The sequence below is a fragment of the Platalea leucorodia genome (assembly GCF_965183815.1).
Source record: "Platalea leucorodia genome assembly, chromosome: 6".
In the NCBI taxonomy this organism is placed as follows: domain Eukaryota; kingdom Metazoa; phylum Chordata; class Aves; order Pelecaniformes; family Threskiornithidae; genus Platalea; species Platalea leucorodia.
Window position 1 is genome coordinate 72,798,283 of NC_138828.1, and position 17,074 is coordinate 72,815,356.

The following is a 17,074-nucleotide window of genomic DNA, read 5'->3' on the forward strand; positions in this document are numbered from 1 at the left end:
TGTGGCAGTCAACCCTCAGATGCAGCTCCTCCAAGCTGTAAGGGACTTCTCTAAGTATCAGGGTACCCTATTTCAATCAGATTAGGCAACCACCACTGGAGATGCTCAGTGTATCTGAGATCAGTGACAAGTACACTTGATATCTGCTGTAGAGAGTATTAGCATCCCAGCAATACTTCCAGACACCCTGAGTCTATGAGTCTTTAACAATTTGGTCCAGGACAAAGTCTACGAGTTATTGTAATTGCAGAGGTCTTTGAAAATAGCTTCAAGAGTAGGTATGGTAACAGTGTTAGTAAATGCATAGAGGTTAAGTTAGCTTCTGAAAAGGAACGAGGTCTTGATCAGCTTTAAGTAATATGGGTTTTCCACAACAGTGGGAACACTGGGCATCAGAGAGTGCTCCCCTATGTCACTATGTTTAATCAGGAAAAAGGGCTCCTCCTGAAAATGATTCAGAGCAGGGTATGAACTAAGGCCTTCTCACAGGGGTCCCATTCTAGATGAGCTGTTTAGGGAGTCTAGAACACCCTCATTCCTAACTTCTGAGCAAACACTCCCCTGTGGCCCAGGATCAAGAGTCCCATTGACAACAGCCACCAGGGCACAGCTCCAGTTCCCTGCCCACCTTCACACCCATGCCCTGGGAGTCCCGGGACTCCCACAGCACTGAAAAGAGAGAGAAAACAGCTACATACCTGTCATTCCCAGACATCCCATCTCTTTTTGAAGCCACAGATTATCTTTAATAACCTAAAGTTAACACAGAAGAGAGCAATTATAAAAAAGAATTGTTTTCATAAATGTCTAATATCGAACTCTTACACCGAATTTATGCTTCACAATTAGACAGAACCCTGTTGCACAAAGCCTCGAATTTCCCAAAATTAACTACCAGAAGAGACACAACACGGCTCTAGAGGTCTCCCACAGCTTGTCAAGCAGTATGAGGCTCTGCTGTCTCCCAGTATGGCTACAGACACTTGGGGCTCAAACTGTACTTACACTTCATAATATCAGGCTGAGCCTCTGCGCAATAATGGAGCAGAAGGGTTGATATTAGTTTGTTCTTATAAAATAATCTTTCTTTGCCATTTTCAAAGGCAGATTTGAGGACACAGGAAAGTCCGATCACTAGGAGTCAGCAAGAATGTGTCCATGTTGGATGATCCAGTCTACTGACATTACGCTCATTCCTCCTTCGGAGCGTTACACGGAGCCTTTCAAAGGGACCACAGGCTAAAAACTGCAGCCTCTTGCCTGTGCCCAGACCACAGAGATTGCTACAGAAATCACAGCTTTAAAACATCAGTAAAAGAAACCAGTGTTTTTAAGAATTGTTAATGCCCAGTGATTTGATCAAGATGTGGTAGTCACACAAGCAAGTTTTCCTTTAATAAAAATGCTTCCTTGCAGGAGATAATACAGAGTTAGGAATGTCAGCTGATTAACGGCAATCTTCTAAGACCGCTGAGTGTCGTGACCCGCACTCGCTGTTTCTGTTTGCTCCCAAGCACTGCATCTGAGTAACATCAAGTACTGGCTTACGTCAACACCACTGTTACAGTACAGCAAGTTAGGGGCAATTTTCTTCTTTGCCTGCTCAGGGAAACCATCACTTTGATTATCGCTAGAGCTGTAACTTTAGTTAACCTTGTGTGAAAATAGTTCTGACTTCAGATAGGGCACTTTCCCTCAACATAACAGAAAATGGAGGGCATCTCACAAATTTGGATGCAGGAGGAACCTTGCGTTTTAAGTGGACACTGCTCTGGAAAACAAGTACATATGGGACTGGAGGCAGCTCTTGTGGAGGAGAAATAAAGGACAGAGAAAGGAACACAAGCGGGAACACGCAGCATACTCTGAGCGGCCCCAAGATGCAGTTCTGGGAGACCCCAGCATTGAGCTCTTCACTAGGGTCTACTTGCAAATATGTCATTGTACAGCTCTCCCTGCACTCCAGAGTTCTTGTACACAAACTGAGTTATGCCGAAGTTTTCTAATGCCATTCTTAATTTCTTCTCATTGGTTAAACAATATATATGACCCTGAATTTTGAGTAGCCAAGCACCTCAAGAACACAGAAAGATAAGAACAGGAAACTCCAATGGCAAACTTAAACAAAAAATCTCTGGTGGATACATATATATATTTACGTATGTATTTCCATATATGCATATGGATATGCAGCAATAGAAATCACATGTTAAAAGGGAATTAACCTTTTAATTATTCTATTATTTCTAGACCAGTCTAGAGCCATTCCTGCATTAGGGAAATGTGTACCAGTACACTAAAGGGACTTAATGACACCAGTGTAAAACACTGATGAAAATACAAAACAGCAATATGATGGTCTATTATGCGAAATGTTGACATAAATCTTGTTTATAAATATAAATCCCAAATATTATTCTTATGCATTATCTCAGCATATATATGAATGTAAATATTAAATGTCAACAGTTCCTTTGTAAATGAGCCTGTAACAAAAGCAGACAGTGGTCTAAGCGTGTATAAAGGCATGTAGAAAATGTGGCTTGCTACCTAACAAGGTTTATTTCCTACTTCCTAGGAAATCAGTGTACAAATGGCTCCTGATTTCCACAGACTCCAGGCATTCATTCATCTGTGGTTTTACAACAGCTCATGCACAAAAATCTATGGTGTTCGTATGTCCATGTGCATCAACTACAAACGACATTGTTCTTCCTCCTTGTTTTTCCTCCTGCCTTACCTGACATTCAGTTCTCAGTACTCTGCACTGGAAAATATAGTCTGGATATTCAGCACAGTTCTTCCACTTTGCTGCAGAGTGCATCCATAATACCAGAGGGCACCATGAGGGGCTCCGCATCTGCAAATAGTGCCAATTCTATGGGCCAGCACTCACATCATGCTTCAAAAGTAATTAATTTAATGCAGTAACAGTGCCGGGAGACATTTTCCCAAGTTTTACATTAATTTATTTTTCTGGTGGAAAAATAAGGTGGGTTTTTTCCTTTCATTTTCCTGCAATACTGTTTCCTGCTGATTAGTCTTTCTGTAACGACACCACAAACTATCGTTCGTGACTCCCTCCATTCCCCACCGCAGCCTCAGGTAGTCTCCACATGGGCAAAAGCAAGCTACACCGACACATTCTGAGGCAGATTGATAAACACATACCTAGATAAGGAGAAAGAATGAAAAATAAAAGCCGTATGCTAAACTGCTAGTCGCACTCCTAATAGCGGGCAGACACCCGTGGGCAAGGGTGCTGTGACTGGATAAAAAACCACGGAATGCCGCTGCTCTGGACGAACAGCGAAGCGGAGCCGCTGTCGGCATGGGGCACGTTGCAGCGGCCCCACCTCGCCGGCCCCGCCCGCTTTTCGGGCCGCTGCCCCCAGCCCGGGTGCCCGGGAAGCGGCCGCTGCTGCTCCGGGCCACCGCTCCCCCAGCAAACCCCGCCGCGGGCGCTCGCCGCGCCCTCAGACGGGGCCTCTCCTTCGCTCGCCGTCAGCCGCGCCGTGCCCGCGGATCCGCCCCGCCGAGGGGCTGGCCCGCCACCCGCGCGGCGCCCCGCGGGCGCACCGCCTTACCCCAGCCGCCGCCTGGCCGCAGGCCTCCCGCGGCGGGCTCGGCGCCCCGGCCCCTTCCGCGGGGCTCGGCGCGGGGCGGCCCCCGGCCCGGGCGGGCCAGGCCGCCGCTCCGAGCGGCTGGGCGGGCGCCGAGGGCCCGGCGGGGAGCAGCGCCAGCAGCAGGCCGGCCAGCAGCCGCCGCATGGCGGAGGGCGGCCCCTCCGCGGGCGCGTAGGGCGCCGCGGAGACTTTCCGGGCGCTGCCTCCGAGCCAGGCCGGGCCTCAGCCGCCGCATCCATCCGCCATCGGTCTCCTCCCACCGCGGCGAGGGCGGGGGCCGGGCGGCGGAGGGGCCCCGAGCAGCGGGACCTCCCCTCCCCTCTCCGCGTCCCGGGCCGGGCCGGGCCCGATGGCGGCGGCCGGGGGCTGCCTGCGGGCGGTGGGGCTGCAGTTCTGGGCTCGCTCGCTGCAGGCTCTGCCCGCCCTGCTGGCCCCCGCCGTCCTGCTGGGGCTGCTGCTGGGCGCCGCCGCCGCCGCCCTGCTCTGCCGCTGCGCGCTCGGGCCGCGCCAGCGGAGAGAGGTACGCGGGGCCGGCGGGCGGGGGGCAGGCGGCCGGCCTTCCCCACCGCCCTGGGCCGCGGAGCGCCGCCGGGAGGCTGGGGCGGTCTCGGGGTGAACAGCGGGGAGGTCGGGGCCGGTTTGTGAGGGGCGGCGGCCGCAGAGGGCCCCGGAGGTGCCGCCGCTGGCTCTGCCCGCCGCAGCGGGCGGCAGGGGCTGCCTGCGCTGGGCCCGGGGCCCCGGGGCGAGCGGAGCGGCTGGCGGTGCGCTCTCAGCGGTGGCCCCGCGGCCTGGGGGGAGCGCGGCGGGGGGGGAGCCCCGTTATTGCTGACACACCTCTCTTGGAAAGGATTTTACTGCTCGCTTCGTTTAAAAATTTACTGGAACAAACGGGCTGACTTAAAAATGAGACCGGTTTAAGTATTTATGTGTTCCGAATATTGCCCGGATGGCCTGTATGTTGAACAGACTCGCTAGTTGCCTCTCGCAGCCATCACTTCTTGTACGAGGCTGCGTTGCTTTTGGGGGATAATGGAAGGCATACCCGGCTTGCAGAAACTTCATGAGATAATTGAAAATAAACACTAATTTCCATCTTAAGCCAGTAAGAACAATCCAATTTCCAAAACATTTTATGAACTTTTCCAAAGTTCATTTTACAAACAGCTCAAGCAGAATATTAGTACTAACCGCTAGCAGTAACTTTGTACTGAGGGTACACACGTACATACCCAAGAAATAAAGGAGGCAGAATACATCTGATGGTTTGCTTGATGCAAAAGTAACAGGGTTTTCTAAAGCAAGTGATTTTGTTGCTGACATACCTGCCTTGCTGTTTTAAGGACTGTGGTGGATGATTCATATCTCTTTATTACATAAAGTGTTTGTTTGAACTCGAGGATGGCAGAGGTAGCACATACCCACAGAACCACTACCGGGCAGATACATTTTCTGAGAATTGTTATCGACTTCTGCTTCTTTCTCCCATTGCATTTAGTCCCAAGTCGTGCTGGATTGACTGGATGTAGCAATGGTTGGCGCAGCTGGGAAATCTGGAGCCCTGCGGAGCGTTCTGCCAGCCTGCAGTGGGGGGTCTGGTTTGGCTTGGTTTTTAACCGCACCTTTTTTCAGCTATAGCAGCTCTGCTGCAGGTGCGTATCTGCTAGTGTTGATCGTCATTAAACATGACATAAGAGAAAAATCTTCTTGCTCCCAACTGCTTTTAAGTAGGAGGTTTGAAACTCTGAAGCCATGCTTCATCCTAGTAACGGAGGCATTTCAAATGCTGGATCAATGCCTCCTGTGCGAGTGCAAGCCTCTCTGATTCAGTTGCTCATTTTCCCTGCCTTAATAGATGGTATCTTTATTGTACTGCCACTACCAACTCAAATATAGCCATGTACAATTTTATCCTTCATGTCATTTATGTCAATAGGGAATAGAAGCTGTCAGTTCTCTCTGGCCCAGATCTTCAGATGCATTTAGGTGCTTAAATGCCATTAAAATCAATGCTACTGCTGTAAAGGATTTGTTTATTTTGAAAGAAAAATAAACTGCCTGCTGGCACATACAGAGCACACTTCAGGGTGGGCAGGTTGTATCCTATGGGTCTGATTTCCCAAATTCAACAGCGCTACTTTAGGCTGTCCATGCTTGTTCCTTCTTCATACTGTCTGCAGCCCCGATGCTATGGAGCAGGCCTGTTGCATGTGTAGCAGGTACTGAACTGTATGTATTACAGCCTTCTGTATCCAGAGTAAAAGCAGGGATAGTTTACCTAAGTACAGCATGTTGCTTCCAAAGCGGCTGAGTTATCCTTGCAGTGGGAGCAGGGCAAGTACCTGGAGTCCGAAGCAGCTATAGGCACCGCAGTAAGGTACCAGCATTTGTCATTCAGCCCCAGTTGATCATTGTGCTATAGATCTCAGCCTGAATCTGTGGGACTTGGACACATGCAGTTAAGTGCCTTAATGGTTTGATGATCTGTGCATAAGGGCGCACTGGGAAAGTTTTAAGAAGAAACCTTTACCATGGTAACTTCAGACTGTGTAGTGTACTGTAATAGATTTCTATCAATAATATTCTCCTGTTAGAGTACGGCATTGCCTGGAGGCTCTTGTGACCCTTTGGGTTGGAGCTTGTCTCATTATGGTACTCTGGTAGATTAGCTTGATGAAATGTTACAGTAATTACAGTTATTTTTTTTCAACTTCTTAATGCTCTAAAAGGGGAGCTCCGTAGCACTGCAGCTGCAAAAATAACAAAGGACAAAAACAAATGGAGAGGAAGGGAGATTAGAAATGTTAGCAGGAAAAAAATGAATCCTGGAAAAATTCAAAGACACTTAAAATTATGGTGATGGAGATACAAAGGAGTGAGTGACTACTGGATCAATACGAACAATCAGAGAAATAAGATGAGAAAAGCAAATTCTTATTTTGGAGTGGCTATGGTGTGAGGTACAGCGGTGAATCCAACGTGGCTATTTGCACAAGTCCCGATCACTCAGCCTAAGTTTTGTGAACTTCTGGTTTGGGACAAATAAGTGACCAGATTGCTGGGGGAGTACTGTAGCTGTTCTTTTGTCATTAGTAGATTTTTAGGAACCAGCATCTGCGATTCGCCGCGTCTTGGAGACTAACCTGAGAATATGATCTGTATTATTGAGCATCTAAGTTCCAGAGAGGTGATAAGAGGCAAGTCATGAGGAGTGAAATGTATTCAAAGGCTCATCAGTTCTCTATATTCTTAGAAAATGGACTACTTTATATACCAGGTGGCCAAATAATTCAAGGAGAATCTTTCCATAAGACAGTTACATGTGTAGTGGCTGCAGCCATATCATTAGACTGCATCAGAAAGCAGTTAGTGCAATGAAAACCTGAAAAATAATTTTAAAAGTAGTCGAGGTAGGGAGGCTGCCATCTTTTCCTTCACTAAAAAAATTCCTTGCAATCCTGTGTTTGGATGCATTGACCAACATTAGTGTTATTTTTTGTCCATCTAGTGCACAGGGAAGAATGTGCGTGGCAGGAGGTTTTGTTCCTGCACAGTCTGTGTCCATACCAGCAGCTCTGTGTGTATGTTAGGGAAGTAAAGACCAATGATACGGGCTGCTTTTGGGGAAGCAAGATGGTGAACGTTTTCTGATAGTTATTTCTTCCTGACAGGAACTTTCCCACTAAAACTTCATTTAGGAAGTTTTTCTCCTAGCAGGGGACCAAAAATACCAGGCATTCTTTTTATTGCAGGCAATTATGGACAATTTTAGTTAACTTGCTTTAATTGAGAAGTTTGAAGTCAGACCATGAGCTCGACTCCATAGTTCGTAGTAAGACGTTTTGAGAGCAAGTGGATTGATTTGACACGTTTACAGCCTCTTACAACTTTTTAGATTAAAGTTCTACTTCTGGACTGACAAATCAAATTCCTAAAGTTCATTAATTTTAATTTTTCCTTCTTATATGTAAAATTCTCCTTCATTTTCAGATTGTATTTTTCCAAAATTTTCAACCAATAGTGAAATAATTTTCTGGATGGAGACATGAATGTATCCAGGCTGCTGTCCAAGATATTTCCAGTGAATCTGCATGATCTCTGTATTACATTTTATCTGTTTTCTCTTGGAATTTCAGAAGGATGATTCCCAGAGACTTCTGGAAAGCTTCAACTCTGATGAAAAAGAGCACACACTCATGAAAAGTAAAGCAGAACCTTATACATCAAAAGAGGAAATGGTGCTGGAGGTAAAGCTCTGCTCTTGGTGGTGGGTGTCCATTTTGCTGGAGGTAGCAATGAGCACATTCAGGGCCTTGCCCAAACTGTCTTAATATTATTGGGTTTGGAATTGAGCCCTTAAAAAGTGTTCAGAAAAAGGGTAAGAAGGAAAGTGGGAGTTGATGGCTGCTTATGAATGCAACCATTTCAGGCACTCATTCCCCTTATGAATCCGTTTCTCTTGGGGGACTCTTGGCTATTTTAATCAAGATCCTGAATTCTTTTTGGACAGGGACTTCTTTGGTTTTGTCACTACAATGTCCTTAATTTCAAAAGGCTGATGGGAAAAGTTAACACTGTTGACATAAGAAAAAGTTATTAAGTACTGAAATCAATGCTGATAGTTAATAGTGGATTCTTTTCTGGAGAAGGGGCTTTATTAGGGAAATTTTGACAGTAACGAAGTTCCCTCATCAGGTCCAATCTGGAACAAATACTTTTTTCAAGAGCCTCCTTAGAGGCTCCAACTCTCAGTTGGACTGAGTAGATCAATGGAGGCAGAAAGAATAAATGAAGTAAAATGAGTATGTTTGTGAATAGTAGCATCTTCAATGGCTTTCCCACATAGGAAGTTCTCCCATCAGGTACCAGCTGAAGATACAGTGTAGAGGTGAAATGACCACGAGGACTGAAACACCAGTGTGGTAGGCTGGGATTCAAGGACAATTAGAGAAATAATTTGGAAAGAAAAGTAGGTATAAACTTAACCCACCCTCAATCAAAAATTCAAATAACTTTTTTTTTTTTTTTGTGATAATCTCAAAATAACTTGAGAACCAGTCCTACTATATAGTTGTTAGATCACAGCCTTTCACCCAAAGCTGATTTGACTGCTCTTGGTGAAGCTAAAGGTTGTGAGTTAAACTACATTTAAAAGAATGTGCAGTTCAGCTGACTCGTTCAGTCTATTATACATAAATTAAATACATGCAGAAACTGTCGGTTAAAGCCAGCCAGTCTGGTGCTTAGCTTGTAATGAGAACTGGTTTCAAGACAAAGAGAAGATAGACGTTATTGTGAACATGTTACTGTTGGTTTAAATCGTGACAGGTAATTAATCTTCATTTCAGTTTTGTGATTAGGAATGGTGACAAACCATGGTTGGTCATTTTGCTTGAGTTAAAGTACAGCATGGATTAGATTCCTTTTTGGAGTGTAAATCCTGTGGGAGAAATTATATAATGATATAACTTTACGCGTATTACCAGCCCTTTTGAAATGGGATCACCGTCTTTTAAGGTGACCATTCACAACTGTATCCATTTCCCAAACACGTTAGCTCATTTATAACACATTAAGAAGTAACCTTGTTATTTGAAGGGACTTTCTCCCACCTATTTGTCCAACTACTGAAGTTATGTATTTTTTTTCTATTCATTTGTTCCCGTTCCCAGAGGCTTTTGCTGTTACTAGCATCAAATTGACAGTTCATGGAGAAGCATAGATGGAAAATGCTTTTGGTTAGGTTAGAGCACTTCAGAAAAACAGATATTTTCATTCTGAGACCTTCCACATTGCAGTAATACCATAATTACCGTATTAATAATAACTGTGTATTACTCATGCCTGCTAAGAAGCAGGATGTGTTAGTTTCTAGCACACTGCGATGTGGCTTTACGGCTTTGGACTGGAGCTGCTCTGCCTCCAGCCATGGCAGAGCAATGGATCTGTCAGCTTCTGTTTCTGAATCTGTACTACAGCAGTGGGACTGCTCAATATGAGCAAGTGTTTTACATGCTGACCGCCTGCTTTTAACTTTATCAGTAAATCCAAAAATGACTTCTGGAAATAAATGAAATGGAGATGAAAAGGTGCAATGATAAAAGAATCTAATGAATGACGTAGTTTGCTCTTTTCTTCCTGTCTCTATTTTTAGACTCTATTAGTGCTTTGATATTTCCTAGAAAAATCTATATAAAGAAAATTGTGTTTTGACAAATCAGATTCTTTCATTTCATGTGACAAAACCAAAAAAGTTAGAATAGGAAATCTCCTAAAGCTTGGTTTTAAACATTCTATCTGTTGCTTGTAGCCAACCTTTTATTAAGCCATACATAACCTCACAAAACAAAGCGGATTATCCCACTGTTCCAGTGCATAAAGCAGTGGCTGGGAAAGAGGAGGAGCAAAAAGTCAGATTACGTGTTATAGCAGATTGCATGAAAAGAATGCATTATCTATAAAAAGTTCTTTGGAAGAACATTGGTATTTTCTCTAGATTATAGGTAAGGGTTGTACTATAAAACTTCTTCCTGGGAAAAATGATGACTAATTGTGTTTAATCTATTGTTTCTTTATTTAAATTGGAAGTCAGAATTTATAGCCATGATGATACCTGTGGAGCTTATCCTTTAGTATTTTCTGTTATTAAGATAATTTCAGTCTCTCATGTGAAATCTTTAGTTGCTACTAAAGGGGGGAAGAAAATCCTGAAATTAAAATAACTTCCGAATACCAGCTCTTACCTATTTTCCCTTGCAGGAGTAAAAACATTCTGGAGCAGTGTTAATGACAGAGTTCTGTTTTCTGGGTTTCATACTCTGAATGAGTCTTATGAAACTTCTTCTGCCAAAGCAGAAACAGTCAATAAATAGTTATCAATAGGAATTTCTAAATTGTGTAACCAAAAAGGGCATGCAATGCTTACAGTGAACAACCGTCAGGTCTACTGCTGTTCCCAAATGGTTTTCTGTTCTTTTCCATACAGGAAAGTGAGTCTCCTCTGAACAGTAACGTCACAGCATTTGCATTAAAGGCAAAAGTGATCTATCCCATCAATCAGAAATTTAGGGTAAGGTTTTAGATTCTACTTGTAAAAATTAACAACAATCATTCTGTGTCAGAGTAAATTGCAGAGTCAAGTAATGGAAGAAAACTTACTGCCAATCTGCTTGATAGGGATCTTTCTTTGTTTATAGTCCATTGATTCAGGGCTTATTCTGTAAGGCATCAGCTGCTTTCAGTTCCCCCTGAAACCTGCAGTGCTTTACGTGGTGTCTGGTCAATTTTCAGCGTAGTCAAGAGACCTTTTCTTCCCATCAACATTAATGGAAGTTGGGTCTGTCCAAGGAGACACAAGAAAAACCCCACAAGGATCTGCCCTTCAGTAAGAAAACATGCACTAAGCAGATAACCACAACAGAAGAATGCTTTTCCGGGCAATGCAGAAACCTGTCAGTATGATGAATCTTTAATTTATGTGGAAACACTTTTGCTGTGTATATTGTTTAATTTTTCGCTTGAAAGCAAACACTGCAAATTGATGAGATGTTTATCTCCTTATTGTGTTGTATTAACTGACCTTGTAAATTTTCTTTGACTGTAGCCTTTGGCAGATGGCTCATCCAATCCCTCTTTGCATGAGAATCCAAAGCAGTCCGTTCTGCCTAATCAGGTCACGGAGACATCTACGTCAGGCAGCCTGGGATCCCTGAGCCAGGGAGACAAAGAGGACTGCAGTTCCTCCACGACAATACATTCCACAACAAGCGATGACAGATTTCAGGCTCGAGCCTTCCTCAAGGTGATCAGCTTCCCTGAAGTGCTAACGTGTGAGAGGTAAGCAGTAAACCTGCCCTCACGTTTGGTCATTTCCTAGCATGCCTCAGTGGTTTTCAGGACAATCACTGAAGATCTGGTGTAAACCAAAGACTGGGCTTGAATGCATATATTCACTGCATCAAGACATAGTTATCTGCGTATAACCCTAAAAAAGTGGTTGGGGAGATTAAAGTAATACATCATGCTGCATATTGAAAGTCAGTTTGTTCTATATGCAATTCTGGGAATCAGAACTTTGACAAAAGCAGTCTCATAAAAGCTGTATCACTGTTACGATAGTTCACATGTGCAGTGATGTGCTTGGCTGGGGATGGAGTCCTCTGCACTGTACAACGTCAAGTCACACAACAGGTGCCTTGAGAACAGCAAGTGGCAGTGGTCTGTTCTCTCTGTTTTAATGGGAACTACTCATGTCATATTGTGGGAAAACTGTTACTTTCTCAGACACTCCAGTAATGAGCAGGTAGAGCTAATCAAAATGGCTTATCAGCTCTGATATTCTTTCAGCTGCACAACAGCAAGATACCCCTAGATGAATACATATATGTCTGTATTCTCATTAGCAAGAATAAAGAAAATTGTATTTGTGTCACTATGGGGACTGGGAAAGGTACTAGCGAGACAGAATATTTTCAAAATGCCCACTCTTACTATAGCCATTTAAATTTAAACCTTTGTTTTCCTTTTGTTGTAGCCACTCGTGCCTGTATTTACCTTGCCTTTTTCTAAAGGGAACTGCAACTCCAACTTTGTTAAAGCACTGTTTTGTTTTGCTTATTTTTACGTAGAGATGTTTTATCTGAAAGGGAAGGCAATGTAAAAATGAAGTGACTTGACTGCTGTTCTAGAGCCAATGCTTTTAGGAGAATTTAGTGATTAAATGAAACTATTATATGGTGTTGCTCTTTTATGTGACCTTCATTTAGATTTATATTAACACTTTTTAAATCTTTGTTTTAGTTTTGATGTTAAGCTCTGCCTTTGCAGTGTTATTTTAAAAGATCTCATGCTGCTTGATACTGAACTCAGAAAAGAAAAACATGTGGTAGGTACTCATGTCTCATTTATAGCTATTTGTTTTGAATTGAATATCAGTTTAGGAAATAACATAAACTACTGACTACCTGGGAAGTAGTGTAGCAGAGTTGCATCTCTGCAGTATTCTCTTTATTTTTTCTCTCTGTTCTGCCTATATATGAGCTTCACAAAGGAGTAAAATATAAAGAAATATATTGGGCTGTGAAATACAGGAGGTCAGACTGGATAATATAAAAATTTGGTTTTAAATGTTACTCCAGAGAATAACATAGAACACTTGAGGGTCATAAAAATAAAAAAAAAAATACATTTAATAGATGAGTTTATGTTTTAAGGACAATGCTTGTGCATATGTTTTAAGGACAATGCTTGTGCATTGCAATTCCAAGGACTCCAAGCTCTTTGAATAAAATTGAAAATTCGGGTCAACTGAATCAGTACCATTGTCATATGTACAATAGTCCTGATTTTGCATGACAGAGGAATTAAGGTACCCATTTAAACCATAGATAGCTAACTACATCAAGTCACAGCATCCAAAGCTGACAGGAAAAAAAAAACCAAACCAAAACAAAAATGGATGTATACAATTGTTTATGGTGACTAGTTACGATCAAGTACAGAATCGTTACCATTACTGAGTTTTAGCTTAGTTAATATAAATCTGGACATAACGTATGTAGCTTTCTCCTCCCCTTCTTTCACAATCTCTGTTTAAACAGATTTATTTTTTCTGATATAATTTTTTTAAACGCAGTGAGAATATTTCTGTTCTGGGATTTTCTGAACAAACTTCTACACAATCCAAAACAGGAAGCATGAAAGTAAACCTGGAAAGCAGTTTCTCTTCTGATGGGATTTATTCCCATTTAAGCAGATGAGGAAGGGAACTTGAGATCAGATTCCAGAAGGAAATTTAGCTTGACTAGAGAAGGTTGAACTTGATCTCAAAGTTAATCATCCATTTGTAAATGAAGATAAGTTAACAACATGGTGATGTAATCACAGAAACACTGAGGAAACGAGCAGTTAACATACTTGAAGGCCCACCAGAATTACCATAAAAGACAGATGACTTTGACCTTTAGCTGAAGCTTTGAGTAGATGTGTGTTTTCACTAGCAGGGGAAAAGGGCAAAAAAAATGAGTTTAGGGAATAGCTTCTTCCTTTTCAATTCTGCTTTCTCTGATTTCAGAGTCAGTCTTTCTTAGCATCACTTCTAGGAAAAGGAAACGTATCCTCTTCCTTCAATGTTTTCCTGGATTCTTCCCCCCCCCCCCGCTTTTTACAGTATGTGGTATCTTGGTGTTGTGTGTTCAAAACTTGCCAAACTCCTATCCAAAACATAGATAAGTGAGATCAAAAACATGGCTGCTTTACTATTTTCTCTTCTACTCAACTCTAATGATAACATACTTTCCAGATTTTGCTCAACTGAAATGTTGGCTTTGATAACTTTGTATATGTAAATATGGTTTTATTTATGTTTTTACATGTTTAAAGCAGGCAACTTCTGCATCATCTGTTTTCAAGTACATGAGTAACAGGCAGTTGGCTGTTAAATTTCGTATATTTTTGTCTTCATGTTGGAAAATGCTGCAGCACAGCAGTTAGTAATGAAGTGAATTGTCTTTACACTGACACTCTAATCAAGGCAAGAGGAGAAGAGGTTAAGCAAAAATTATCCCAGTGTTCAAAAACATCTTTTTCAAGACACAATCCTTAAAAAAACACAACAAACGACTGGAAAATAGGTGTATTTTTTGTAAGAGAAGGTAGCTAGAACTTGAGATGGTTGCTTTTGTGTTGTATATAAAAATGATTGATACTTCATTTGGCCGACTACAGTTGAAATCATAGTAATGAATATGTTAGTTTCTTTCAGCTTAGAGGTTCATTAAACTTTAAAAAATGGGCTTTATATTTTTAAGTGATCTGTATATTGTCCAGTAAAGGATAGTTTCAGATGTGTCAGTCTGGTTACAAGGCTGTATGAGATTATGTCCTTGGCCTTGTTAGAGCATAACACCGTCTTCCAGTATCTTACTGAGGCCAAAGCTAAAGAATTTTTCATAATGGAAGTACTGTAGAGTTCTGATGGTGTTTCTATTATTTTGCTTATGATGCACTATAGTCTCACTGATTGATTTAAACCAACAAAAGTTATCACAAAGATGTCCTTACGATGTTGAACAGGCACTTACCCTGGGATTTGTTTCCTTCCTTTTGAATAGATGTTTATGCAGGTTCTCAAAATATACCTCACAGACTTTTGTCATAAAAAGAAGATTACTGATGATTTGTTCAAGAAGATCCTTTTAATTCAAGAAAATGTAAGTGGTTTTGTTGGTTAATATTTCAGACTGCAGAAAATAAGAGTTAATCCAGCCAGTTAGTGCAAGCTGCCACAGCAGGCTATCTCACCTGCTCTTTTTAAACAGCAATGTCATCTGTAATCCATTTCAGAAGAAATGCAAAGAAATTCCCTTGTTAGTTGATTCTCTCCATTACCTTATCCACATTTCCCCCTTGTTGTTGTATGAGGTGATCAGGACAATGATGTGTCTAATCTGTTAAGAATAAAAGTGTTTTGTAGTTGAATCCATTCAACCAAACAGAACGTTGTGAACCTTATTCACTCAGATTTAAAAATTTCTCATTATCAGGTCTTTGTCTGGTTCCATGTATCATTACTGATAATAGAATAGCAGGAAATAAAGTACCAGAAGGAAATTCAAGGCTTTTTTTAATCAAGGGAAAATATACTTATTTTCCTTTTTATCATTTTTTCTTCCATATACTTGTATCAAAATCCATTTTCCACTTCTGAACTAGATGACGTACATTGACAGTCAATATGCATTTCAGGTGGCCTCACAATACTATTTTTAAGATTATTAGAAAGAAAAAAAGCTTTACAAAACGGAACAAAATAGAAGAGCTACTGGTTCCACTTTCCCTTTTCCAGATTAGAGTCATGGAAAAGTCTGGGTTGAGAGCCACCTCTGGAGATCATCTGGTCCAACCTTCTGTAGGAAGCAGGGAATAACGTAAGGCTATCCAGTGCCCTGCCAAGCCAACTCTTGAATATCTGCACTGAAGGAGACTCCCCTGTTTCTCTGGGCAGCCTATTTAATTCTTCTTACAGTAATGATTTTTTTTTCCTTACATACAGATGGAGTTTCACATTTAGGCATTAAAGTCTGTCGGCTTCCCAGCTCTAGTTGTTGAGATTTATTTTGTTTGTTCAGTCTCACAATCTGTGAATGAATATCAGGAATCTCTGTAGTTGGTACCTAATAATTTATTTCAGAATGGATTTTGCCTTAAAACCACTCCTGCCTTAAATCCTCAGGTTTAGTGTTAAAGTTGATTGTATTTACTAACTGAAAAGTGAGATTTTGCGTGCAAATCCCTTTTTCTGATGGACTTCCAGTAATGACTTCAAATTATAAACATAGAGGTAATATAGATTAGGCATGTTTCCCAGTGTAGCCTAACCATCAGTGGGGCTTGATGGCATCGGTGTCTTCATGCACTTAACTGACCTGCTGCAAGACAAAGACTAAATCTTGTTTATTAGGTGCAGTAATTGCTGGAGTAGGCCAGTTGTTTAAGTGTCAATATGGGATTCCTGTGTCCTATATTCTGGAGAGAAAGGTCTTGAAAACTTGACAGCTGTAGGGTTGGGATATCACATAAGGGATGAGGCTGATTGTGGATACCAAGTAAAAGAGACGTTGGTCACAAGCAAAAGCATTAGCACTGGAAACTACTGTATGTAATACTGCCTTGGCAAGACTGAGGATTATATGATTTATCACAGAGAGCATTTTCCTCTTTTAATTCTGCATTGGAAGAAAAATTTATGGGATTTTGATGAAATTGTTTGTGAAGCTTGTCAAAATCTGGTTACATTTCTTTAAGACATAGGGTATCAAGTTAATGCATTGACACCCAAAATTGTGCTATATTAGAAGTAAATGCTTGTTATGTAAGGCATGTTATGCACTGAAGCATCATCCATTTCAGTACCAAGCTACTAAGTAAGGGCAGAAGACTAGTATTTGTCTGTGTCATTAGCTTTCAGAAAAAATCATCCTGTTTTCAAAGGACTGAAAAACTTTAAAAACCCATATAATCATGTAGCCTGTAATTTGTCCCTTATGAGCGTTACAGGCGTGTTTACCTGTGTGTGCTAGCACTCTGCAGGAAACACTCTCTCATTATCATATCTGGATACTTCTCTGTGCTTTCAAACACAGCGTATATACTCATAGCTGCCATTTAAGATGGGACACATGCATTAAAATAAAAATATTTGTGGGTAGATTCAAAGGATTATTAGTATGAAAGCTCCTGCAGCAGTGCTTACTAAAACTTGAATTAAACGGAGGTGGATAACAGTCTTGATTGTACTCACATACTAGTGGAAATGTATGCATTTGTATTGAGTGTAGTTAAGAGCTGCCATATATATATAACTTGAGTTTTCTTTGCTTGCTGCAGGAGGTGCATCACCCAGAGACAGAACTTTCTGAATACCTTTGTTCAGCTTCCTTAGCCATGAGCCA

General features: G+C 41.8%; 2 protein-coding genes across 4 annotated transcripts in view; one reads left to right on the forward strand and one right to left on the reverse strand.

The window, feature by feature from the left end:
• The window catches only part of EVC2 (EvC ciliary complex subunit 2), a gene marked incomplete at both ends in the record, with an annotated part of 73,917 nt that extends 70,056 nt beyond the window's left edge, over positions 1–3,861 (reverse strand). The window contains 3 exon segments of the mRNA XM_082315009.1: positions 699–753; positions 3,588–3,830; positions 3,832–3,861. Coding sequence (XP_082171135.1) covers positions 699–753; positions 3,588–3,830; positions 3,832–3,861 — 328 coding nt within the window.
• A 108-nt stretch (positions 3,862–3,969) lies between these two features.
• The window catches only part of EVC (EvC ciliary complex subunit 1), a 57,260-nt gene continuing 44,155 nt past the window's right edge, over positions 3,970–17,074 (forward strand). For 2 of the 3 annotated variants that reach the window (XM_082315284.1, XM_082315285.1), the window contains exons 1-6: positions 5,189–5,275; positions 7,760–7,870; positions 10,609–10,692; positions 11,227–11,459; positions 12,423–12,507; positions 14,735–14,833. In XM_082315284.1, the coding sequence (XP_082171410.1) occupies positions 7,820–7,870; positions 10,609–10,692; positions 11,227–11,459; positions 12,423–12,507; positions 14,735–14,833 (552 nt within the window). In that variant the 5' untranslated portion in view covers positions 5,189–5,275; positions 7,760–7,819. Of the gene's footprint in view, positions 4,147–5,188; positions 5,276–7,759; positions 7,871–10,608; positions 10,693–11,226; positions 11,460–12,422; positions 12,508–14,734; positions 14,834–17,074 lie in introns of those variants that run through there. The other variant, XM_082315286.1, reaches the window with a different exon arrangement.